This window comes from Theropithecus gelada, chromosome 14 (genome assembly GCF_003255815.1).
Source record: "Theropithecus gelada isolate Dixy chromosome 14, Tgel_1.0, whole genome shotgun sequence".
NCBI classification, from domain to species: domain Eukaryota; kingdom Metazoa; phylum Chordata; class Mammalia; order Primates; family Cercopithecidae; genus Theropithecus; species Theropithecus gelada.
Genome location: NC_037682.1, coordinates 117,634,784 through 117,658,983, shown reverse-complemented (window position 1 = coordinate 117,658,983; position 24,200 = coordinate 117,634,784). Strand labels below are relative to the sequence as shown.

At 52.2% G+C, this 24,200-nt stretch overlaps 2 protein-coding genes across 12 annotated transcripts in view; one reads left to right on the top strand and one right to left on the bottom strand.

Moving 5' to 3' along the window:
- Positions 1–2,563, top strand: part of KIRREL3 (kirre like nephrin family adhesion molecule 3) — a 575,536-nt gene extending 572,973 nt beyond the window's left edge. Inside the window, exons 15-16 of one of the 2 annotated variants that reach the window (XM_025356122.1) lie at positions 335–421; positions 1,035–2,563. In XM_025356122.1, coding sequence (XP_025211907.1) covers positions 335–421; positions 1,035–1,478 — 531 coding nt within the window. In that variant the 3' untranslated portion in view covers positions 1,479–2,563. The remainder of the gene's footprint in view (positions 1–334; positions 422–1,034) is intronic. The other variant, XM_025356121.1, reaches the window with a different exon arrangement.
- A 9,795-nt stretch (positions 2,564–12,358) lies between these two features.
- Positions 12,359–24,200, bottom strand: part of ST3GAL4 (ST3 beta-galactoside alpha-2,3-sialyltransferase 4) — a 42,265-nt gene continuing 30,423 nt past the window's right edge. For 4 of the 10 annotated variants that reach the window (XM_025356124.1, XM_025356127.1, XM_025356125.1 and 1 more), the window contains 10 exons: positions 20,621–20,696; positions 20,234–20,318; positions 19,787–19,867; positions 19,460–19,557; positions 19,174–19,234; positions 18,817–18,912; positions 18,514–18,703; positions 17,604–17,747; positions 13,347–13,490; positions 12,362–13,035 (listed from right to left, as the gene is read on the bottom strand). In XM_025356124.1, the coding sequence (XP_025211909.1) occupies positions 12,949–13,035; positions 13,347–13,490; positions 17,604–17,747; positions 18,514–18,703; positions 18,817–18,912; positions 19,174–19,234; positions 19,460–19,557; positions 19,787–19,867; positions 20,234–20,318; positions 20,621–20,696 (1,062 nt within the window). In that variant the 3' untranslated portion in view covers positions 12,362–12,948. Of the gene's footprint in view, positions 13,036–13,346; positions 13,681–17,603; positions 17,748–18,513; positions 18,704–18,816; positions 18,913–19,173; positions 19,235–19,459; positions 19,558–19,786; positions 19,868–20,233; positions 20,319–20,620; positions 20,697–23,298; positions 23,362–24,200 lie in introns of those variants that run through there. The other 6 variants (XM_025356130.1, XM_025356131.1, XM_025356129.1 and 3 more) reach the window with 5 other exon arrangements.

Here is a 24,200-nt window from a genome sequence, read left to right as displayed (position 1 = left end):
TTACAACAAACGTTCAGTGAATGGAATTGAATCAGGCATGTGGATCTCTGGTGATGCCCTCGCCCAAGCGAGGAAAGTGTGGCCTCAGATACCTGCCCCTCGCCTCCCCTAACTGCCCCTCACCTCACCGACCTACCCATCCCCCTCAACTGCTTCCCTGTCTCCTAGGATGGGGGTCCAGGAACTCATCCTGAGTCTTCCACATGGTCCAGGCAGTGAGGGGTTGTGGGGCTTATATAGGGCAATCTTTTGAGTTTCTGATCTCATCTTTTCCCTGGGGGAAGTGGAGGTGTAGCCACCTCCGATCCACTGAGCAGCCTTTTTTGGGTTGCAGATGGACCGGGGTGAATTCCAGCAAGACTCAGTCCTGAAACAGCTGGAGGTGCTCAAAGAAGAGGAGAAAGAGTTTCAGAACCTGAAGGTAAGAAGGGCCCCAGCTTATAAGACACAGCCGTGGAATCTGGTCTTAAGCTCTGATGGCCCAAACCCCAAATCTATACAACAAATGACAGCAAGTCGAGAAGAGAAGGCCAGAGGCCAGCTTGGTGGCAGGTACCCGTCCCTGCCTAAGGCACCTGCTCTCCCCACCCCAACGCTGAGGAGGCTGAGAGAGCTAATGCTGAGACTCCCCAGTTCTCTTCCACAGCCTCCTCACATGTAGATTCAAAATGAAGCATCCATGTTCTGGATAAAAACAATTAAAAAGTCTGACTTTCAAATGACCTTGCATCACCCTGACATAAACCCAGTCAAGAGCCTCTGCTTCCCTCCGTTGGCCCTCAGCCCTCACCCCTGCCGGCCCTCCCCTCCTGGGGTCCGCAGTTCCCCTTCTGCCATCTCCTGTTCAGTGTCCTTCTGCCCCTGCACCCTCCCCGCAGCTGTTCACCCCCGAGTTTGCTCCCTACCAGGTCACTCCCTTCCTCCTGTTTTCCCTCTTCCGTCTCCGCATAAGAGGACGGGCTCAGCCTGGAAACCCCAGCCACGTTCAGTGGAGGCTCCACCAGGTGATGCTCCTCTTTCTCTCGCCCACCCAGGACCCCACCAATGGCTACTACAGCGTCAACACCTTCAAAGAGCACCACTCAACCCCAACCATCTCCCTCTCCAGCTGCCAGCCCGACCTGCGTCCTGCGGGCAAGCAGCGTGTGCCCACAGGCATGTCCTTCACCAACATCTACAGCACCCTGAGCGGCCAGGGCCGCCTCTACGACTACGGGCAGCGGTTCGTGCTGGGGATGGGCAGCTCGTCCATCGAGCTTTGTGAGCGGGAGTTCCAGAGAGGCTCCCTCAGCGACAGCAGCTCCTTCCTGGACACGCAGTGTGACAGCAGCGTCAGCAGCAGCGGCAAGCAGGACGGCTACGTGCAGTTCGACAAGGCCAGCAAGGCTTCTGCCTCCTCCTCCCACCACTCCCAGTCCTCGTCCCAGAACTCTGACCCCAGTCGACCCCTGCAGCGGCGGATGCAGACTCACGTCTAAGGATCACACACCGCGGGTGGGATGGGCCAGGGAAGAGGGCAGGGCAGGTTCCGGTTGTCCAGGGACGAGGGGTACTTTGCAGAGGACCCCAGAACTGGCCACCTCCAGGACAGCCTCCCAGCCACCTCCGCTACCGCCTTCCTTCGAAGCTCTGATCAAGCACAAATCTGGGTCCCCAGGTGCGGTGTGCCAGAGGTGGGAGGGTAGGGAGACAGACAGAGGCCGCGGCCGAGTGCGCTGTGCTCAGTGCTGGACACCATGTCCCCGGCCCTTTCCTGGAGGCCCCTCTACCACCTGCTCTGCCCACAGGCACAAGTGGCAGCTAGAACTTTGCTTTCACGAAACTGCGGTCCACTCTCTGGACTCTCCGTGGGCTCTACCCCTCGCTGACCACAAGCCCTCCCTGCCCCTGTGCCTGTGCTCCCATACAGCCCTGGGGAGAAGGGGATGAGGTCTTCCCAGCACTGAGCCGCCCCAGAAACCCTGGCTCCCCACGGCTGCTCATAGCCCATACCCTGGAGGCTGAGAAGCCAGAAATGGCCTTGGCTAAAGGAGCCTCCCTCTCACCAGGATGGCCGGGAGCCCACCCCCAATTTGTTTGGTGTTTCGTGTCCATACTCTTGCAGTTCTGTCCTTGGACTTGATGCCTCTGAACTCTGCGGTGGGACCGGCCCCACCAGAGCCTGGTGCACTGGGGGGAGGGAGGGAGGAGGGAGCCTGTGCTTACGGAGCACCTGGCCCGGCGTGCCCCTCCTGGGCTGTGTGGCCCCAGCCTCCCCACCCACCTCCTGCTTTGTGTACTCCTCCCCTCCCCCTCAGCACAATCGGAGTTAACATGAGAAGTGCGGGAGCTTCTCTGGTCAGGGTTCTCTGAACAGTTGTGGAGACAGTGCTTCCTGCGAGGTGTGGCATTTGAAGGGGCTGGAGGGCAGGTCTTTAAGATGGCGAGACTGCCCTTCTCAGCTGATAAACACAAGAACGACGATCCTGTCTTCAGTAAGGCTCCACGAGAAGAGAGGAAGTATATCTACACCTCACCCCTCCCAGTCACCACCTGAGAATAAATGTTAGGGACAGTATTCCAACATGTTTGTTCTGTTCTTTTGTTCCTACAAAGCACCACAGGAAGAACCCAAGAGCTCACAGAATGTGTTGGGAACCCAAGGTTCTCTGCCCTCCTTTGATTCAATCTTCCTAGACATTGAAGGCAGTTGACAGCTCTGGTTGTGGTGGCAATAAAATCTACAGGCTGACTCCTCTCCTTTGCGGGTAGACCCAATCCAGAGGATGCGTGGGACTCACCAACCACCTGACTCAGTCAAATATAGCTCAGAGGCAGAGTGGTCACACTAGACACTGGCCAGGCCATTCCGGACCTTTCCTCTCAGCAATATTCAGCAGGGAAAATTTCCTCCTCTAAAGGTTCAGAGAACAAGACCCCCTAGAAAGAGTCTAGACCACCAGGCACCCTAACACTTTAATATACAACTCAAATAATGTTCTAAGAAGAGCCTTGATGTGGTCATGGCAGATGGGATGGATAAACAGGGGCAAGTTCGAGTGCTCGTTGAGGGACTGGGATCCAAATGGAACTTTAAAGAACCCAAATTGTCCCTAAGGTGGGTTGGAGGTTCCTCGTCAGTTTTAAACCTTTCTTCTCCAACCTTCCCTGGTAGTCCTTACCCATCATGGGAACCTTCACCACACCAGCTTATGCTGCTTTCCAGACACTGATTCCTTGGATGGTCCCAATCCACAGATTCTATACACAGCCTACATAGCTCCTCCACTCAGAGGAATTTTCTGTTTCAATCATATTTCCAAGTGCTTCAAAATGTCCCAGAAACCTGGCTAGCTTCCTTTGCAGCCCCCAAGCCTGAGGGAGTAAAAACTGATCAGAAATGTTAAGTGCACGTCCACAGCCCACATTCTGCTGCTGGTACCATGCTGGCCTAGCATAGACATCAGGATGCTGGCCCCTGCCCCCTCTAGGTTAATCTCAGCAAGCGTTCTTTCTTTCTTTCCATATATGTTTTCCCTTGGCTAACAGAGAACAAAGATCCAAGACCATATGCACAATGCCTTGGTGTGCTGGAATAAGGAAAAGATGACTTTAGAGGACCTGTCCATTTACTTCTCTTATTTCTCCTGGTCTTCCCACCTTGGATATGGGTAGACCATCTACCTCCTAGTCCTCAACACAGCTGACCCTGCCCCTTGCTCCTGCTATACACACAAGCACACAGAGAAGGAGAGAGAGAGAGAGACAGAGAGAGAGAGCGCGAGAGTGCACTAATAGGGTGGAGGTGTCCATCCTTCCATTCTTTCCTGGGAGCCAAAGTTATAAACCAGCAGAATGGGGAAGAAATGTGTTCTATAAAATGAGCCCTTCTTCCTGTCCCTCAGCACACCCAGGGTAAGAATGTGGATTGAGCAGAGCGCTCCAGGGCAAGTGCAAACACTAGGCTGCCGGATGCCCAACCCTCTGAGCACTCTCCAAGGCCCAATGCAGCGAAGAATAGCCCAAGGGATAGGAGGTCACAAGGATGATCTTTGTGAGAGACAAGAGCAGAGAGGGAAAAAATGAGGGGGATGTGGAGGACTCTGGGGCACTGAGAAGCCCGGATTGAGCTGGGTGCATCCCTCAGCTGTCTCCAGCACTATCTACTTCTCACAAAGGAGTGGGGGTGCAGAAAAGCTGGTGAAGGGAGGTGCCAAGAAACAAAGGCAGTGGGAATCCCCGAATTCCCCTGTAGGTGATTTCACATTAAATAAAACGAGTGCTCTACATTTGTAATCTTATTTAATCCTCACAACTCTACAAAGTATCACCGTTTTACAAATGTGGGTTGAGGCTTAAAGAAGTCAAAAAACTTGCCCAGGGTCAAGCGCTAACGAGTGACAAACATGAGATTTAAACACACATGATTTCCGCCATGAGATGTTTCCACCGTACAGTGAAAACTCCAGGCCACACTCATCGTAGAATGTGGCTGGAAGTGGCTGATGGTAAAGGCCATGCGCTCTGGGGCAGGCCAGGCAAGAACAAGCATAGCTCCATGAGGAAGGCAAGACTGGCTTCCTCCACCCTAAGTCCTCAAATGACCTGAAAGACCACAACGCTCTGGGAAACAAAGCTATTCTGTGTATCAAATCACCCCCACCTCTACCAAAGCCAGCATCCAGTCTTCCAATAGCTTTAAACTTCATTACTGGCTCAGAGTCACTGGATGGGAGCCCAGTCTCTAATTCTCAGGTTCAAGATCAGTCTGCCAAGGCCAGGGTTATTTCCACCACCTCTTCTACTTTCATGGAATAGGAAGTACTTTCACAGTAAGAGCAAAAATGTCACATCAAATCCGTTTCTGACGAAGCCTTTTTGAACAAATTATATAAAGCAAGAGGCCATGAAGCCGATTTTAAGTTTCCAGAATGGAAAGGAGCCAGGGAAATGAAAATAAACATGGTGTAGTCCTTGGGAGATTTCTTAGAACAGGACAAAGGAGCCGACCAAAATTCTATTTCTCATTTCCTAGTTGGAGAGGAGTCCATGCTGCTTGGGGCATTTGCTATTATGGAATCAGAACCAAAGGCACAAGGTACACACACGCGTGCGTGCACACACACACACATTTGATTAGTTCTTCCAGGTATTATGTGTGTGGTTTGTCATGGCACCAGAAAAAAAAAAAAGATAAAAGGGAGTCTTGAGATCAGTTTATTCTCTGGGATCTTTCCCTATAAAACACACTTGTTACTGAAATAAAAATATAAAATTTAAATAAAGACTATCNAATTTTTTTTTTTTTTTTTTTTTTTTTTTTTTTTTTTGAGATGGAGTCTCGCTCTGTCGTCCGGGCTGGAGTGCAGTGGCCGGATCTCAGCTCACTGCAAGCTCCGCCTCCCGGGTTCACGCCATTCTCCTGCCTCAGCCTCCTGTGTAGCTGGGACTACAGGCGCCCGCCACCTCGCCCAGCTAGTTTTTTGTATTTTTTAGTAGAGACGGGGTTTCACCGTGTTAGCCAGGATGGTCTTGATCTCCTGACCTCGTGATCCGCCCGTCTCGGCCTCCCAAAGTGCTGGGATTACAGGCTTGAGCCACCGCGCCCAGCGGCAAATATTTTTTATTTTAAATGCTCCTTGGTGTGCATATCTAAAGAAACAAACATTTAGATGTAGACCAATGACAACTAAATCTTAAATTTCACTTCCCCTTTCAAAACCTCTTTTGAAAGCCTCTTATCTAAGTTGTTCTTAGGAACTGTAACCACATACCAGCGATTTGCAGCTTTCAAATCAAAATGAGCAGCAGTCTCTGGGAGTCATTGATAAAGAGTTCATTCACTGATAGCCGCCTGTCATTTCCAGTGAGCCTCCAACCATCTTTTCCCCAACTCCTTATGTTTCAGTGCTCCGAACCAGGTCATAAACAGAGAAAAATTTAAAAAATTTTAAACGCTCCTCTTCTTTCTAGAAATAAGGAATTGTTTTCCTGGCCAAGTCCATGTTTGCTGCAAAACCATTAATTATTTCCCTCTCTAACTGCCATTCTTCCTTGGCCCTCCTCCCATCCTCGCTAACAGCAAGTTCTTTGACATACACTGAAAGCTTTCATTACTACAAGCCCTATAGTTTTCCTACTCCCACAGCCTCCATCTTTAAAAGGCCTTCTGTGAATATACACCATTCACAAGATACGTCACCAAATTGTCATCTACCTCCCTGGTTATATTTATGTCTCTGCCAATATCTGCCTGCCACTCTATGTTCCCAGTGCTTTTCTCGGAAACAGTCCACTCAGCCCACCCACGGGGCTGAGACATCCTCAATCCCTGAGTAGAGAGCTTCCTTGAGTTCCCTGATTGGAGAGTACCAGACAAGAAATAGCATTTCCTTCCGCTGTTCCTTAACCTTATGGCCCTTGGCAATATCTTGGAATGCTGAAAACATTCAAAAAATGGTTCTTTCTAACTGTCTTCTTTATGGTGCTCTATTAGTGCTCAAAAAGAAGGTTAGTGAGGTCTCAGGAAGTCCAGATGTTCCTGGAAAGAACTGGAGTTTAATTAAATGGAGCTTAACCGAAATCTATTCCCAATTATGCAAGAGAAAAAGTACTATTCTGGATAAAAGCTGAATATAGGAAGGGATTCATCCCTCTGAAGATCACTTTTTTCTTTTTTTTTTTTGAGACGGAGTCTCACCCTATTGCCCAGGCTGAAGTGCATTGGTGTGATCTTATCTCACTGCAAGCTCCACCCCCGTGTTCAAATGATTCTCCTGCCTTAGCCTCTCAAGTAGCTGGGATTACAGGTGCCCACCACCATGGCCAGTTACTTTTTTTTGTATTTTTAGTAGGGATGGGGGTTTCACCATGTTGACCAGGCTGGTCTCATACTCCTGACCTCAGGTGATCCACCCGCCTCGGCCTCCCAAAGTGCTGTGATTACAGGCATAAGCTACCATGCCCAGTCTGAAGATGAGACTTTCAATGAGACAAAGTCCAGGTGGACTAAAAGTTACCACCTTCACTACCTTTGGAAGGAAATTAAAGGGCTAGGCTCTGCTGCCCAAGGACTAGGAAGTACATTTGAGACATTAATGTGTGACGTCCGTCCGTCTGAAGAGACTACCAAACAGGCTTTGTGTAAGCAACAAGGCTGTTTATTTCATGTGGGTACAGTCGGGCTGAGTCTGAAAAAAGTCAGCAAAGGGGGATGGGATTATCATTAGTTCTTATAGGTTTGGGATAGGCGTACAAATTACCTTCTTAAGGGCAGAGGAGAATATACTGTTATCAGTTAGGGTGGGGCAGGAACAAATCACAGTGGTGAAAAGTCATCAGTTAAGGCTATTTTCAGTTCTTTTGTGGATCTTCAGTTGCTTCAGGCCATCTGGATGTATAGTGCAGGTCACAGGGCATATGATGGCTTAGCTTGGGCTCAGAGGCCTGACATAATGGGCATTGCACTTCAGAGAATAAAAGAAGAAGGCAAGTAGAGATAAAGTGATATAGATAAGGATTTAAGCAGAATTTTCAGATAAGTGATTCCTATTTGACTTTTAATATAAATGAAAAGTTTCTCGGCCGGGTGTGGTGGCTCATGCCTGTAATCCCAACACTTTGGGAGACCGAGGCGGGTGGATCACGAGGTCAGGAGATCCAGACCATGGTGAAACCCCGTCTCTACTAACAATACAAAAAATTAGCCAGGCATGGTGGCAGGCACCTGTACTCCCAGCTACTCGGGAGGCTGAGGCAGGAGAATGGGGTGAACCCTGGTGGTGGAGCCGAGATCGCGTCACTGCACTCCAGCCTGGGAGACACAGTGAGACTCCGTCTCAAAAAAACAAAATAAAATAAAAATAAATAAATAAATAAATAAAAGTTTCTCTAGCTCTCCTGCCACGCAAGGGCTCCATCAGTGCAACATAAATTCACTAAGAAAAAGAGCACAGACCTGAAGGGTATCTCCAACCAGACTCCACTAGCTCTATGCTTAGTAAGAAGAGAAACAGGGGGAGACACTCCTTAAGTGTGAAAGTTGGTGATGTGTGTAAACAGTGTTTTGGGAAGACTCAGAATGATAGATGGCTCTGGACTAACTCAGTTCAGCAATTCCAACTCCAAACCCCTAGGGTTGTTTCAACATCTGAGACCGCTCTCATTCTCTCCACCCAGCTCTACCCTCCCAGCCTTCCAAGGCTCTTGAGAGGAAGCTATATCTCTGTTCAGGTGGTGGGGGTCTAAATTGTTAGCCTTCCCTGGGAACCCGAAATGGGGCAAAAAAACAGCACCTGCCTCCCGAAGTTCATTTTTCCCTAAAAAATTTTTGCCAAGCCCTGTTGTAATAACCCTCTTTGCACTGTGGTCTCTCCCACCTGCTTCACACCATCTGCAGTCCCTTGAAGTGAAGAAGTGGAACCTTCCCATACATTTGAGCTTCTCAAAGATCTGTCATCTAATGAGACTCAAGGTTCATCTCCTCTTCTTATTTATTGGGTGCAAGATCCCATAAACTCAATGAGAATGAACTGGACAGGAAAACTGGCTATAACTACAGACAGACAGACACACACCCACACCCACACCACCTGCATACCCTCCTTAAACTTATAGGTCAGAAAGGTCTGATTTCTTGGAACCACATCTGGTACAGAATCATGGGAATGTTGGAAACTAACAAACAGTTTTCTGAAGCTATAACGAAGACTTCAAAAAGGTTGGAGAGATCAGAACAGAGCTGACAAACTCAGGTTACACTTCTCAACCTTTGTTTAGGGATCTACTGTGGCATGCTAGGTACCACTGAAATGGATAGTGTCTCCCAAGAAAACTCTTTCCCCAAGAATCCCTAAAGGTGTCCGACTTCAACTTGAAAACCGCTGACAGCCGAGCGCGGTGGCTCATGCCCATAATCCCAACACTTTGGGAAGCTGAGGGTGGGTGGATCACCTGAGGTCAGGAGTTTGAGACCAGCCTGGTCAACATGATGAAACCCCATCTCTACTAAAAATACAAAAATTAGCTGGGTGCCTGTAATCCTAGCTACTCGGGAGGCTGAGGCAGGAGAATCCATTGAACCTGGGGGGCGGAGGTTGCAGTGAGCTGAGATCTTGCCATTGCACTCTAGCCTGGGTGACAGCAGTGAAACTCTGTCTCAAGAAAAAAAAAGAAAAAAGAAAAAGAAAAAAAGAAAACCACCAGTAGAAAGCAGTTTAAACAATGTTCATGGTTTGATTACGCAAAGCCTGTGTTGCAGTCATTTCACTGATGTCTTACCTTCCCCTGCCTAGCTTGTGGGTGATTTGAAGACAAAGACTTCTCTGTAACCAGCCATGTTACTTCCTGGACAAGTATTTGGCCCTACAAATGTACCTAACCTGTTTCATACCCTCTGGCATTTTCCATGATGCAAGGCAGCTTTCCAATTAATATTGATATCATACTTTACAGTCTACAAAATGTTTTTATGATCATATTCCCATTAGGTCCTTAAAACCTCATTGTGAGAGAGACATGCATAATCATTCTTCTGCAGATGGAGAAGCAGAGGTTTACTCGGCTAATTAAACGACAGAGTAGGGAGTTGAACTCACAGTCCAACCGTGTCCCTATTTGGTGTGCACCGCACCTTACTGTCTCCCAGGAAAACCTGCTTCCAAGCTCAAACTCTTCGTAGGCTAGGCAGCCTCTGGAAGAAAGCAACGGAATGTATTTATGTCCTTGGAAAATGTAAATAAAACCTTAAGCGTCCAAACTTAAGGCACCCCATGTGATGTGAACATAGAGTAACATTTAAACGTGTTCCTGCGGTACAGACCTTGACTCTTATCCTGCCCAGCAAGGTGATGGAGGGGGGAGTCCCTTCTCTCCTCCGGGCCTCAGTTTCCCCTCTGTGGACTTTCAGAATCTAAATTCAATGGGGCAGGGCTCTTCTACTCCCTCGCAGCCTAAGGCGGTTTCACCCCGGCCTCTGCGGTGAACCCAGAGCAGGTCGTAAGACGGAGGCCCAGCGAGAGTTCGGAGGGGCGCGGCTCCCTAGTCCGCCCGGCCTCCCCTGAGCCAGGGAGGGGCCGGCCTCGCCTGAGGCGGGGCGCCGGGGCCAGCATCCCGAGAAGCCCGGGGAGGAGGCCGGCAACCTGGACGAAGCCCGGCCGGCCCTGCGAGATTCCAGGCGGGTTCCCACGGCCGCGAGGGTCGACGCGGCGCCGGTGCGGACAGCGCTTGCACGGCCCGCCGCCAGGGCGAGGCCATCTGCATCAGTAGCTCCTCCCCCTCCCAACGCCCGCCCGCCCGCCCGGGGGGAAACTGCGCGTGCGCCTAATTAACGCCGCCTAAGGACGCCGGGGATTAGCGCAGGCTTGACACGCAGACCGTAGACTCAAGAGCCTCGTACGATGATCCTTGGGTCTAGATTCCTAGAGCAGTGCTGCTGGGTGCTTGGTGAAATTCCAGATTCGTGGGTCCTGTCCCCAGCAGCCTGGGTGAGACCCGGGAATCTCCATTCCCAGGTCTCCCTAGGTAATTCCGAGATAAGCGGTTCTCCTTAGCTGGACCCACTCTTTTGTTGCAGAGAAATGACTGGCCCACGTTCTTACAGAATAAGGCGACAGAGGCTGGTTGAGAACCCAGATCTCCTGACTTGCCCTCAAGCACGTGCCCTACTGTGCTCTTTCCCTTCCTCATTTCCAGGGCATGGTTTAATCAATCCCAGGCAGGCTGGCAGGCAGTTCATTCCCATTGGTTGGGCTAATTGAAGACTGAAAGTCCCTTTCCCAGAAAACCAAAGAACCCCATCCAACAGCCCCACATCAAAGCTCCACTCTCAGCTCCGACCCTTGGCCAGTATTGCCTCAATATGCGTAGGATGTTGGGCACCCAGGAGAAAGCTATCCCCACCCCCCCAAGCAAACAATGGCCTATTTGGGTGCACACACACCCCACATTCGCAGTCTTCTCAGTATGTGAGCAGGAAGGACTGTCTGCACACGGAATCACAAACAACCCACCAAGAATGTAAAATGCTCCCATGTCTACATGTGTGCGTGTGTGGAGTTTGGAGGGGTCTGACCCACCCCTGTGTGCCGGATTCTGGCTTGAGTTTAGGCACGTTCAGTAACAGGCAGTGGCCTCAGTCCAGGCCAGCTGGATCATGTATGCAGACAGCCATTCTCAATGGCCCTGGATGGGAAAAAGGACACTCCTTTGCATCTCTGCATGAGCGGCAGCTGGGGATGCATCAGGGGTGAGCAGAGTTGAGACCCCCCCACACACTCACAACCCCTGCTGTGTGCAGGCTCCCTCCCCAGGACACAGCCTTCAAGACAAAGTGTGCCCGTGTGGAGGGGAGCGGGCTTGGGGCTGCAGATGCTGGGGCTCTACTCACCCTCAGAACTCCCATCTCCCCGAGCAAAGCGGCCAGGCCACTGAGAGAGCAGGCCTTCTATTCCCTGGGAGGGTCCTTGGGGCCATTCTGGGGGATAAGGTGGGTGTCCTCAAGGCCATTCCAACACTCTGTGGAGAACCATGTCATCTTCCTCTGTTCCTCCCAAACTGCTGCCCCTCTTTATCTGTCCTGTCCCAGCCTGGCTTGTCTCAAAACCTCCAGGCTGCAAGTCTTTCCGAGAAAGCCAGGAACACAGCTGCCAGTTCCATTCCCCAAGCGGGGAGCTCCAGCTCTCCCTCCTGGCTCCAGATGTAAAGGAACAGCTGTGGGGTGGCGGGAAGCCCAGTTGGCAGCTAAGCAGGATCTGGGAAGATGGAGAACGAGGGCGGGAGAGACAGGCAAACGGCAGGATTGTTATGATTCTAAAGACCCAGGAAAGAAACCATTTCATCCCCTGGCCCGGCAACTGGCTGATAGGCCTTGCCAAATCCCTTCGACGCTGCCCTCCAGGCCTGCCCACCCCATCCTGGCAGCCTGGGCTGCTGGCAAGACCTTCCGTAAACTCCATTTTCTGGTTCCCACTTAATCTGAGAAGGGAAACTTGGCTTTCTTTGTCTGACCCCACCCCTGTCCTTAAAACACGTACCTCCCAAGCATGAGATTTGGGTAACTGAAGAATGGTGGGGGAGAGAGGAAGGAAGGTGGGAGCAGACTCTGGCACTCTCATCTGGCATCCTCCAGCCCCTCCCTCCTCTGGCAGTAACCCAGAATGCAGGGTGCCAGGCTGGGTGTCTGCAGACAGGGCTGCTGCGAGCACCACTCGCTCTCCTGCTGTGCCAGGGTGATAATGCATGACCAGGCACCCAACACTGGACTCAATAAGTAATTATTTCCCAAGCGATTATGCCCTGCTCTGGTCTAACAAGCCTGCCCACTGCTACACCCCATCCCATGCCTTCCCCCACCTGAAAGGACACAGGACATCACAACTGCTTCCATTTTAGGAAAAATAGTTTAATGGTAGGTTTGTAACCTCTTTTCTAGATGAGGTCCCCTTCTCGGTGGAACCCCCACACCAGTGCTCTTCCCATGCCCGCTGGGAGGCAGCAGCCCCTCTCTGGAGGGCACCCACCCATTCCCAATGCCCCTGCCCTCCTGGGAGGCCGGTGCTGTGTCTAGGCCTTGGTGGGGCCATCACTTAGGTTTTTATAAAAAGTGGGCGGAATACTCTACTGGCCTCTTTCCTGGATGCATGGGACCAGCCCGCAGCACCTTCCTACCCCTTCATTAAATAGCCCATTAAATAATCTCTTGGTGCTGGCAGAGAGGGGGTGCCACAGCAACGAGCCCCCTGCCCTGGCCGGGCTCCCACAGCTCCAGCGCCCCCACCCTGACTGGATCTCGGCTCCATAAGAGCAGCCAGGGGCATGGCCTCATCTCAGACCTGGCCAGGCCCAGAACTCCCTCCCCAAGGGGGGGTGAGTCCAAGTGGGTCATACTGGCACCAGGCACCCCCACAGCCACGGACGGGGGTCACCCAGACAGCAGAGTAGGCAACCGACAGGCTACAACTCTTGCCCAGGTCAGAAGGACGTGAGGTTCTTGACAGCTCCCATCTCCAGCATCCGCTTAATGGCCAGGGCCTCTTGGGAGACATTATGGCCTGACCCCTGTGGAGACAGCCAAGGAAATAAACTGAGGGACTCCCAGGGACCTCTCTGTCCCCAGGAAAGTCTCCTTGCCCCTCCCCATGGCCCCACACTTCTTGGGAGCTCCCTTTCCCAGGCTGGTTCTTGGAAGGAAGACGAAATCCCTGTGGCTGACATGGAGGATGCTGGCCAGGGAGTCCAGACGCTTCGGTTCCAGTTCTGACTCCAGGAGCCACCTCTGGGTCTCCGCGCTGCTCCCACTCACCCAGTGTCCCTCTGACTGTCTGCCCATCCGCCCCCTGCCCCACCGTGCTCACGAGCTAGGCACTTACCACCATGGACTTGAGCGTGATCTGCTCATAGTAGTGAATGGTCTGCTTCTTGTTGTAGGCATCTGGGTAGCCGAAGCCGGCAATGTGCACCAAGTCACAGAGGTGGAGGGCCAGCGTGATGGCCAACAGGCCTGTGGTGGGCTTCTGAGGAACAGGGGCAAAACAGTGTTAGCAGGAGCCCTGCTCCTCCCTCCATCATCTCTGCCAGCACTCTGCACTGGAACTTTCTGCAGTCATGGAAATGTTCTCCATCTGTGCTGTCCAGCAAGACAAGCCATGAACTAATGAGCATGCAACTAATGAGCATGCAAATGGGGCCAGGGCAGCTGAGGAACTGAATTTACTTTATTAATTTTTAATTAATTAAATTGTAAATTTAAATCGCCACATGTGCTGGGTGCAGAGGTGCATATGTCTATAGTTCCAGCAACTCAGGGGGCTGAGGTCAGAAGACTGCTTGAGCCCAGGAGTCCTGGGCTGTCGTGCACTAAGAATGCACCTGTGAAAAGCCGCTGCTCTCCAGCCTAGGCAATATAGTAAGACCCCCATCTCTAAAAATAAACAAATATAAATAAGTGAATAGCCACATGTGCCTAGTGGCTACCATTCTGGATGGTCCAGCTCCATACACCTGGGGGAGGCCTGGGGCCTCTAGAGATAAGACTAACAATCAGAATGACCATCATCATCATATTAGTTACCTTTTAAACACTATGTGCCAGACACTATGTTTAGTATTTTACCTACCTACCGTAAGACATTATCGCATCCAGTCTCACAAAAACACCTGGAGGTACATATTATTATTAGCCCCCTTTTACAGATGAGAAAACCGGGGCTTACAAAAGTGTTAAGCAACTCATTCAAAGGAAAGGAAGTGTTCTGTCCTCCTCCTTGGAGAGCCTGACCTCATTTAGAAGACCTGGGGGCTCTGACATGCACTAGCTGTGCGACCCTTTATGGGGGTGGCGCTCTATTTTTTTTTTTTTTATAGAGATGGGGTTTCACCATGTTGCCCAGGCTGATCTCGAACTCCCGGGCTCAAGCGATCTGCCCACTCTGCCTCCCAAAGTGACGGGATTACAGGCATGAGCCACCGTGCCTGGCCTTTCCTTCTTCAAAGCAGGACAGCAGTACCTTTCCCATCCACCTTACTGGCTGCTCTGAGGACCTCACTTGCTCATGCCTAGTTCATCCGCAGTGATGGGCAGCCTGATATTCTCACTTCTCCAACCTCGCCTTCCTCAGCTTCAGTAACCTGCTTTGCACACAATTTCAGCTGCCCATACCCGTTTGGGAGCCATTCCTGGACCTCATCAGGCCTGTCGACACGCCAGCTTTCTCCCTCTCAGAGCTCTCCTGTCTTCTCATCTTCCACTCCCTGGCTGGGCCTTCTTTTTCCACCTTTGTTGCTTTCACCACCAGTGTGTCATCTCATCCAGTTGGGCTGACACACTTCCATGGCCTTCTAGCCAGCTCTGCCTGGTCACAGGCTCCTTATACTCACCAAATTCCTCCTCTTCCTGCCACTCTATTAGTTAAATATGTTACCATCCCCAATGCTGTCCAAGCTAGAAACCCAGAATTGGTCAGAAATCTCTCAATTCCACTTGTAAAACATATAAGGCAGAATCGTAAGAGAACCCCGGTGACCCTAACTCTCGTGTGATCTCCTCCCTGGCGCGTGTGGGGAGCCCGTGAATATGATGCGATTATGTGACGTTACTTTATATGGCACAGTTGAACATAAGAGGAGAGGCTGTCCTGCTGGGCTTGACCTAATTACCTGAACGTTTAAATCCGGGTGTCAAGACCAGAAGCGGAGAAGGTCAGAGATCTGAAGCACAGAAAGGATCTACTGTGCCATCGCTGGCTTGAAGATGGAGGCTGGATGGCAAGAAATGTGGGCCACCTCTAAGAGCCGGGCACGGCCCCCAGCCTCCAGCTGACAGCCGGCAAGGAAATAGGGACCTCAGTTCTACAATTGCAGGAACCAAATTATTTCAACCACAAGAATGAACCTGGAAGCAAAATTTTCCCCTAAGCTTCCAGATGAGAACTGTCTGGTTGACAAACCGAGTCCAGCCTTGTGACAGCCTAAACAGAGAACCAGCCAAACCCTGCTGTTCTGATCTACAGGACTACGAGCCAGTACGTGGGTACTGTTTTAGCCACTAAACTTGTGGTATTAGTTAAGGAGCAATGGAAAGCTAACACAGGCTGGGCGCAGTGGCTCACACCTGTAATCCCAGCATTTTGGGAGGTTGAGGCGGGTAGGTCACCTGAGGTCAGGAGTTCGAGACCAGCCTGGCCAACATGGCGAAATCCCGTCTCTGCTAAAAATACAAAAATTAGCCAGGTGTGGTGGCGCGTGCCTGTAATCTCAGCTACTTGGGAGGCTGAGGCAGGAAAATCGCTTGAACCTGGGAGGTAGAGGCTGCAGTGAGCTGAGATGGCACCACTGCACTCCAGCCTGGGAGACAAAGCGAGACTCAGTCTCAAAAAAAAAAACCCAATACAATGTTGAGTCCATTTCCTCCTTTTCCCTTTCCACCGCCAGGAGCTGGGTTCAGGTCCTGGCCCTCTCTCATCTCCCTCTCCAGCCTCCTCTCCATCTGTAATCCTATGCACGGCATGAAACTCCTCCTTGTTGCCCTTCAGTGCCACTTGTACTGGAACAGTTCAGTGCTGGAGATGCCGCCTGCTCTGGCCAAATTTGGCTCTGGCCAAATGCCTTTCCCCAGCTCTCTGCCTGATCCTTCCAGACCCAGCTCCAGCATCACCTCCTCTGGGGAGCCTCCCAGACATCTCTCAGCAGATGTCTGTCCCTCCTCTGAGATTCCACGACATTGGGAACAAGTCTCCATTGTGGAATTTTATCACTCCACAGTGCAAGCTGCATTCTTACTCTGTTGGACTGAGGTCCCATAGGGCAAGGAGCACAATCTCCTCACCAAGCATGCAGACTCGGGGCCTGGCATTGAGCAGTCACAAAAGCAGCTATTCACCACCGAACATGGAATAACAGGAGATGCTCAGTAAACAATAAAAGCATTTATTCAAAATCTGGCAAATATTTAAAGAGCAGGCCCTGTGTATCGGTCTCCAGAATAGGTATTTTACATCATTATTATTTTTTAAAATCCTACAACAGGCCTTAAAAGGTCATTATGGATATTATCCCACCATACAGGCAAGAAAAACAAGGCTCTGAGCAGTTGACCTGCCAAGCCCCACACAGTACACAGCACAGCCAAGCGCCATACCTGTGTCTGCTGGTACCTGTCTCTCACCATCCCACACGGCCTCCCCAAGGGGCTCCAAGATATGGGTGGAAGTACTTGGGAAGCTACAAAGTGGGTTAGAGCCCACCAGCTGAAGACTACCAGGGCACTGCACTCAAAACCATAACTTGCTATGGCTCAAGGACATCAGGTGAAAAAGAAGAAACACATAACTTGTGGTCGGACACAGTGCCTTACACCTGTAATCCCAGCATTTTGGGAGGCTGAGACACGAGGATCACTTGAGGCCAGGAGTTTGGGACCAGCCTGGGCCACACAGTGAGACCCCCATCTCTACAAAAAAATTTAAAAATTAGCCAGGCGTGATGGTGCATACCTGTAGTCTCACAGCTACTCAGGAGGCTGAGGCAGAAGGATCACCTGAGCCTGGAAGTTCGAGGTTACAGTGGGCTATGATTGCACCACTGTACCCCATCCTGGGTGACAGAGTGAGACCCTATCTCTAAAACAAAACAAAAACCCATAACTTGCAAAACTGCATTGACTCCCTGAATTGACACACCATCCCAAACCATGACATGCAAGACAAACTGTTGAAACTCCAACTCTTAGAACTCGTTCAGACCAGGGTTTCAAGATCAGATCACAGATGAAGCATATCTCATAGTAACCGCATGGCTCAAGTTGTCCACAGATCAGACCACTGATTGTTCCAGCAACTCCCCAGTTGACAAATTCTGACCAGCGCCTGCCAAAATCATCCTCTCATACCAGCCCCTAAACTAGATCCAGGCCGTCCCCATCCCTCCCCACTCAGTAAACGCCCCTTAGTTCTCCAGAGTGTGGACTCTCCTTTGTGGCAGCAACTTTAATGACAGGTGTGTTCCTGGAGGGAAAATGCAAACCACTGCCTCTGTTATGGGGTCCTTCCACGGCTTCCTAAGCCCATAGGAACGTCCCTCCTACATCCCACCCAGGACCCTAGCCTTCGGACTCGACTTCCCATCATCACCTGCTTAATCTTCCGTGGCTGCTGCATTGGCAGGCTCAGCAGTTTGTCAGCTGCAATCTCCATGAAGAAGGGGTTGAGAATCCGAATCTGTTTAGGGTTGACGTCCCAGATGAGGGGAGGCTGTTTCCAGAAACCCTTTCGCACCTAGGAGGATGGGGTCAGAAGAGAGACAGCAGCAGGTGAAGCTCTGTTTCTCAAATCCAACCCAGTGGTCCTCAGCCAGACGAGGGGCCCCAAGTGATGGCAGAGGCCTTCAGGAACACAAGGTGACAGGAAAGGGAGGTGAAGTCTGTGCCAGAGATGGGAGACCAGGAGAGGACCAGGGAAAGAGGAGGAGAGGCGTCCCCTCGGGAGGCCAGGTGACCAGGTGTATAAAGCAGAGGGTCGAAGCCATGGACCACTTCCAAGGCCATCCACACAGGTAGAAGGAACTAAAGTTTTAGGCTGTCTAAACACTTGACAAAAAAGCCAGATGGGACAGTTCAGCCTGTGACCGATGGCAAAGTGATGTAGTGAACTCTTTCTGGGGACCGTCTGTTAGGACACACACCTCATTGCTCTAACCTACCCTCGGCCTAGAGATGGCTGCTGGAGGGTTCCTCGGCTCCCGAGTTCCTCACAGGCAAACACCTACTCAGAAAGCGTTCCTGTTGCAGACAGCCCTGGAGCATGGGTGCCTTTGGCTGCTGCCACCTGACGCCTGCAGGCTTTTATACCCAGTTGCTGGGGCAGCTTACCCGAACACCACCATTGGAGGGCAGCCTAAGGCGCTGACTGCCGGGAGCCTAGTTCTTGCTATCCCCACACAGGCTCTTCAGGACTGCCAGGCCGACATCAAGGAGCGAGAGGTCCTGACTCGGGCAGTGTCCCCACCCCCAGGCCTCAGCCCCCAGTCTGTCCCCCAACTTACCCGCTTCTTATCACTCAGGATGGTCTCAATCCAGTGGAAGTCCATTGCCTTGAAAGCCACCAGGACGAGGAGTGTGTCTGGGTTGTTTTCTACTTTGGGGTCGAAGTGGGCAGATTCAGGGTAGAAGAGACGCATGGTGGTCTTGGAGCCCACGTCACCCTCATAGCCAGCCACTGGGGCATTGTTCAATCTGGGGGTTGGGGGGAGGATTCCCATCACTAGAGGCCTCCTGGGCCTGTGTACAGTCCCTGGCTTGGATATCCAGTTCCCAAAAGCAGTAGGAAGAGACAGTCACACACACACCTGATGACCACATCATACTTGTTGATGGCATCTCCCAGTGAGCTGTTCCGCAGTCGGTGTCCGTTCCCCACGACCACGCAGCGGCGGCACCTGAGGCTGCCATAGGAAGAGGAGTGGTCAGGCCCAGAAGTCACCCCTGCTCTACCCCACGCTCGCGGCCCTGGATCTGCCTGCACCCGTCTCAGGACCACTTCCTAGGCCCCCTCAGCCCCTGGTCCCCGTGAAGCAGGCATCACCCCATGGTCCCGCTTACGGTCATGCTGACTTTACACCCCTGGGCCAGGCCATGACTGTTTCACACAGGGCCAGGAAAGACGAGAAGGTGCCCAGACTGGAGTCGGGGGAGTGCCGCCTTACCTCTGGATGTTCTCGGGGATAGAGGAACTGGTGATGGCTAGCACCCGGAGGAGCAGGTCCTCTACAAAAAGAGCCAGGCAGAGGGACTGATGCGACAGCTAGCATTCTGAAGGCTGCCTGCCCTCCCTCCACTGCTCCTCAGAGCCCTGGCTGCCTTCTTCTTCCCCTGACCCTGGTGCTGGAGCCGGGCTCAGAACTTGGGCACTGGGGCCAGGGATAGCAGAGAAGCAGCAGCACTCTGGTCACGGTGAGCCCATGGTTCCCACAGAGCTGGGTGGGAACTTACCACTCCCCTTGGTCCCATAGGGCAGCTCATAAGCAGATGGCGTCTTGACCCAGAAATAATCCTTAAGCTGCAGGAAGATGGGCTGATCCCGGGAGTAGCTGCACAGAGGTGAAAGCCGGGTGGGGATGAGAACAGAGTTAATCTTGATGCCAGAAGCAGGGTTAGGCACATGACTAATATTATAAGGCCCTCACTTCCCTCCCTGGCTTCACCTAACCCATGTCCACCACCAAGGCTCCTCCTTCCATCTACTCCTCACACTGAGGCTGTCCTCAATCCCAGCTCGCTCCATGCCCTGCTCTACCCTCCTCATCCTCGAGTACTTACTTGCCAAAGAGCTTAGAGGCCTTCCTCTCTGCCTCACCCTGGAGGCACGGCTCCTTCTTCTCTGGGATGGGAAAATAAAAACTGGAGAGAAAAAAGGACAGGAGGCAGGAGCCCCAGTCAGACCCAGGGGCCCATGTTCCAGGCAGCCTAAGCCTTCTCCCATGGCGTGAAGGTCCCAAGGTGCCAAGCAGGAATCATCTCAAGTTAAGTTCCACTGATCCAGGTCTTCCTGCTCCTGCACTCCCTGGGTGAGGGTCCAGTGAGACATCCCAGGCCCTACCCCCATCCACCCTCACGGAAACACTCCATACCAGTAGCTGAAGGGATGAGGTCATGCGCCGGCTTTTGAAACGTTCCTGCCCTCCTAGGTCCCCCGCTCCATGAAGCTCCATCCCTAAGCCCCGTCCCTGACAAGAACCAGTGGAACGACATGGAAGGTGAACTCACAGCTCAATGTACCTGTCTTCCCGGGAGATGGAATACAACACCATGACGACCAGGACCAGAGCCAACATGGCCAGGAGCTTCCAGCCTGCAGGACACATGCACAGAGGAGCTAGAGGCTGAAACAGGCAGGTACAGCCCCCGTCCACCTTCCCACCTGCCCCCTTCTGAGCCCCTCTGACCCCTAACTCAACAGGAGCAGTCTCTGGTCCTCTCCTGGCCCTGGCTGAGGGCTTGACGCTGATTGTACCCAGTGTCCTTCAAGATGAAGAGAAGGGCTCCTGGCTCCCTGTCTGTCCCTCCACAGCCCCCAGAGGTCCCAGGATCCTGCTAAAGACGGCTTCTGGAGGCCCGTCCTCCAGGGTGGGGGAGCCCTCGGACGACACTCACGGGACTTGCTGACCATGTTTCTCAGCAGGCAGCAGGATTCCTGGGGAGAGCTGTCATGCCGGCTGCCTCGGGCCACCTAGGAAATAGGAGTCACAGGTGTCTGGTCAGCTTTACAAACTCTCCTGCCTAGACACCGGAGCAGGACACACCCACTGTCCGCCCCTCCCTTCCTCCAGAAAGCAGGAAGCCGTTCCCCGGGGCAGTCATCCTGAGGGTGACCTTTCTCATCCAGGATTCCTCCTAATGCCTCCAAGGGTGGCATCAGAGATCCAGGTGAGTCCTGCCATGGAAGGGAAAACCGAGGGTCCAGCCCTCACAGACTTGATCCCAAGCCAGGCTGGCCTACTGCAGCCTCTATGTGTGGTTCTTCTCACCGTCCCCTTCTGCATTTTGACCCAGGAAGGGCCAGCTCCAGGAGGCAGACAGCTACCCCCACCCACTGTTGACATGAAAGTTAAGCCAACTCACTGTGTGAGGGCTTGAGTCCTATTTTACCCAACAGAGGGTCACCTATTCTCCACCATCCAAGGCGTCCCTTGGTCAGTGCCTGCCTCTCCATCATCAATCCAGCCAAACAGGTCTGCTCAGGCCAGAGGCTGGGAGTGAGGGTGGGGCTATGACATGGTCCTCATGAGGGCTCCTTGATCCCTTCTAGACTCTGACCAAATGCAAACAGTGCTCACGCCTCCCCACCCGGCCATGGGGTAAGCTCAGGGAGGGAAGGTGTTTGAATGGGGAGCACAGGGAGCTGGGAGGGTCTGGCCGGCCAAAGAGGAGTCAGGAGATGCTTCCAGTAAGGGCGAAGACAGTAAGGTGAGGACTGTGCACGGGAAGGGGTGAGCTGCTATTCCCCCATCACACAAGCAAAGGCTTCCTCACAAGCACCACCAGCTCAGCCAGGGCCACGCCGCAGACTGACTGCAGAAGAAATTTCTGTGGCTTCCACAGCCACACAAAGAGGCACCAGATGCCAGATGCCAGTTTCTTCCATCCATGCCATGCTTCCTGATGATCTGGATTGGAAGAGTCACTTGGACCACTTCCTAAAAACACATTGCAGGTCCCTTCCCTAGAGACCACTGTGGTCAGCCTGAGTATGGCCTGGGACGGGCAGTTTCACAAATAGCCCATGTGAATCTGACGGTCGATCAGGAAAGGGAGGCAAACACTAGTGTTTGTGCACCAATGGAAACCTTCCATGTTTTCATAGGGGCTGGGGATAGCATCTGGATGAGGTCTGGTCCATTTTACACACCATTAACCAATGACCCTCAGCCCCGTCTTGTGATGAAGTCAATGTCCTGCTCCCCAGCAGACTCATTCCCAGGCCCCGCTCTGAGCCCACAAACACTGAAGAATCAGAGTCTTGAGTCAGAGGAAACAAGCAGGCAGGGACCAGGGTCAGACTCCCTTGGGAGAGTCCGAAGCACCATCCCCAAACCCCAGAGGGGATGAAGCCTGGCCCTGTCCAGTAAAGAAAAGTGATCGGTTTGTAATCAGCACAAGTTCCCAGTTAAAGGTGTTGTCCTAGTAACTCCCCAGACAGCTCTTCTGAAAGGGGCTTGCCTTCCCTACCCCTCACCCCACAGCAGTCTCTGAGTCATTCCCTACACACGGCCCTCCTCGCCTTCATGGCATTTCCCATCTGTCATCAGCTTAGTTACTTATTTGCTTTCTGTCATCTCCCCAACTGAGATATAAGCTCTGGGGGGGTTGGAATGGGGTCTGTCCCGTTCGCAGCTCTAGTCCCACATGTAGCACGCTGCCTGGCACACAGTAGAGTACATCAGAAAGTACTGAATGTGTATCAGGCTGGTTACCGTGGACGATCACACTTCCCTCTCTGACCTGCAGTCTCCTTGCTGTCAAACTGAGAAGTCAGCCTATTCCCACTGCTCAGAAAAGGCCAGATCCGTCCCATGGGCATCCCAGAGCCATTCTTAGACAAGTGGATTCTTTGGCCCCCTTCCAGACCTATAAAATCAGAATATGCATTTGAACACGATAGCCTGGCGATTCATATATCTGTCCGAGTTTGAGAAGCACTGGTCAAGCCTCATGTTCTTGATTATGGCTGAAGAGGAGACTCACCTGAAATACTTAAAAAAAATTTTTTTTTTAAATGAGTATCTGGGTCCCAACACCTAGAAATTCTGAGTTAATTCATGTAGCCCAGCACTGGAATTCGCTGAAGCCCCCTGGGTGATTCTAAAGCGCAGCCAAGGTTGAGAACCACTGGTCTGGATGATCTGTGGGTGATCTGAAAGCACACTTCTCAAACCTTGATGCGCACATTGTGACTCAGAGGGTGCCAGATGGGGGTACAGGGCAGGCGGGGATTTGCATTCTAACCAGCTCCCTAATGGGGCCTGCTGTGTGGCTGGAACTACTCTTTGAGTTGCAGTGCTCTGAACCAGGATCCCTCCAGCTCTAACATTTCAGGACATTATGAACTGCAGCCTCTCTCACCCTCCCTGCTCCCTCTCTACATCTCCCTTGCATGACCAGCGTGCATTTCATCTTCCTTTCTATTCATATGTCACAGCATTGGCTGCACAATGCAATGACCTGAGGAGCTTCAACATTTACTAGGCCCCACTCTCCACGATGTTTATTTAATTGGTTAGGGGTGGGGCCCAAGCATGAATAGTGAATAGTGAAACAAACCAGTGACCCACCTCCCCTGATTCTAAAATGCAGCCTGGGTGGGGAAACACTACTCATTTCACCTTTTGCGAAAGACAAATACTCAGACATCCTCCAGGGCTGTCCTCCAGGGCTGTCCTCCAGGGAAAAGACCTTTGGCGTCAGAGGTGAGCAGCCCTAACCAGACCTGAACAACAAGACAATTAGCCCTTCTTCGACCTCTTCCCCAGTAAAGTTCTACATTGTCTTGTCTTCATTCCAAAATAGCGTCAGTGTTGCGCTAAGCAGACTGGGCGAGTCTTAGGGCTTGCTCTGCTATACCCAACAAGGGATTTCACGAGCCCACCCCCTCCCCTTGTGGGGCCAAGCGAGAGGATTGCTCAGTGGCCCCAGGCGTTCCAGGGCTTCCGGGGCTGGCTGCTGCCTCAAGACAACATGGCGCCTTCTCCCAGCAGCTACCCCACATTGCTGGTCTAGCTCTGAGCATAAAGGGCTGGAGAAAAGCCACAGTAGAGTACCTGGGTGGGAAAGCAGGCATCAAATCCACTCATGTCCAAGGGCACCAGCTTCTCACCAGGAGGCCAGCTCACCTGACCTGCTGGGCAAAGGTGCCCCCGGGTAGGAAGACAATCTGCTCTTCTTGGTGCTCTGCCAGGAACCAAGATGTTCCTGGCTGAAGGGAGCTGGTCAGTTCTGCCACAGAACTTGCCCAAGGGCAGAACGGGGGGACAAGGTGAAGAAATAAGGCCCAGTGGAGGCAGAAACCATGCCTCCTGCTGCCCAGCATTCATGGCCTAACATACAGTGAGTACTCAGCAGGTACCCGCCAAACCAAGAGGGGCAGAACTAGATATGCCCCCAGGGGCACGGTGTGGTGCCCAGCCCCTCAGAGACCCTGGACCCATAAAAGTGATACAGCTTAATGTTCTGGGGA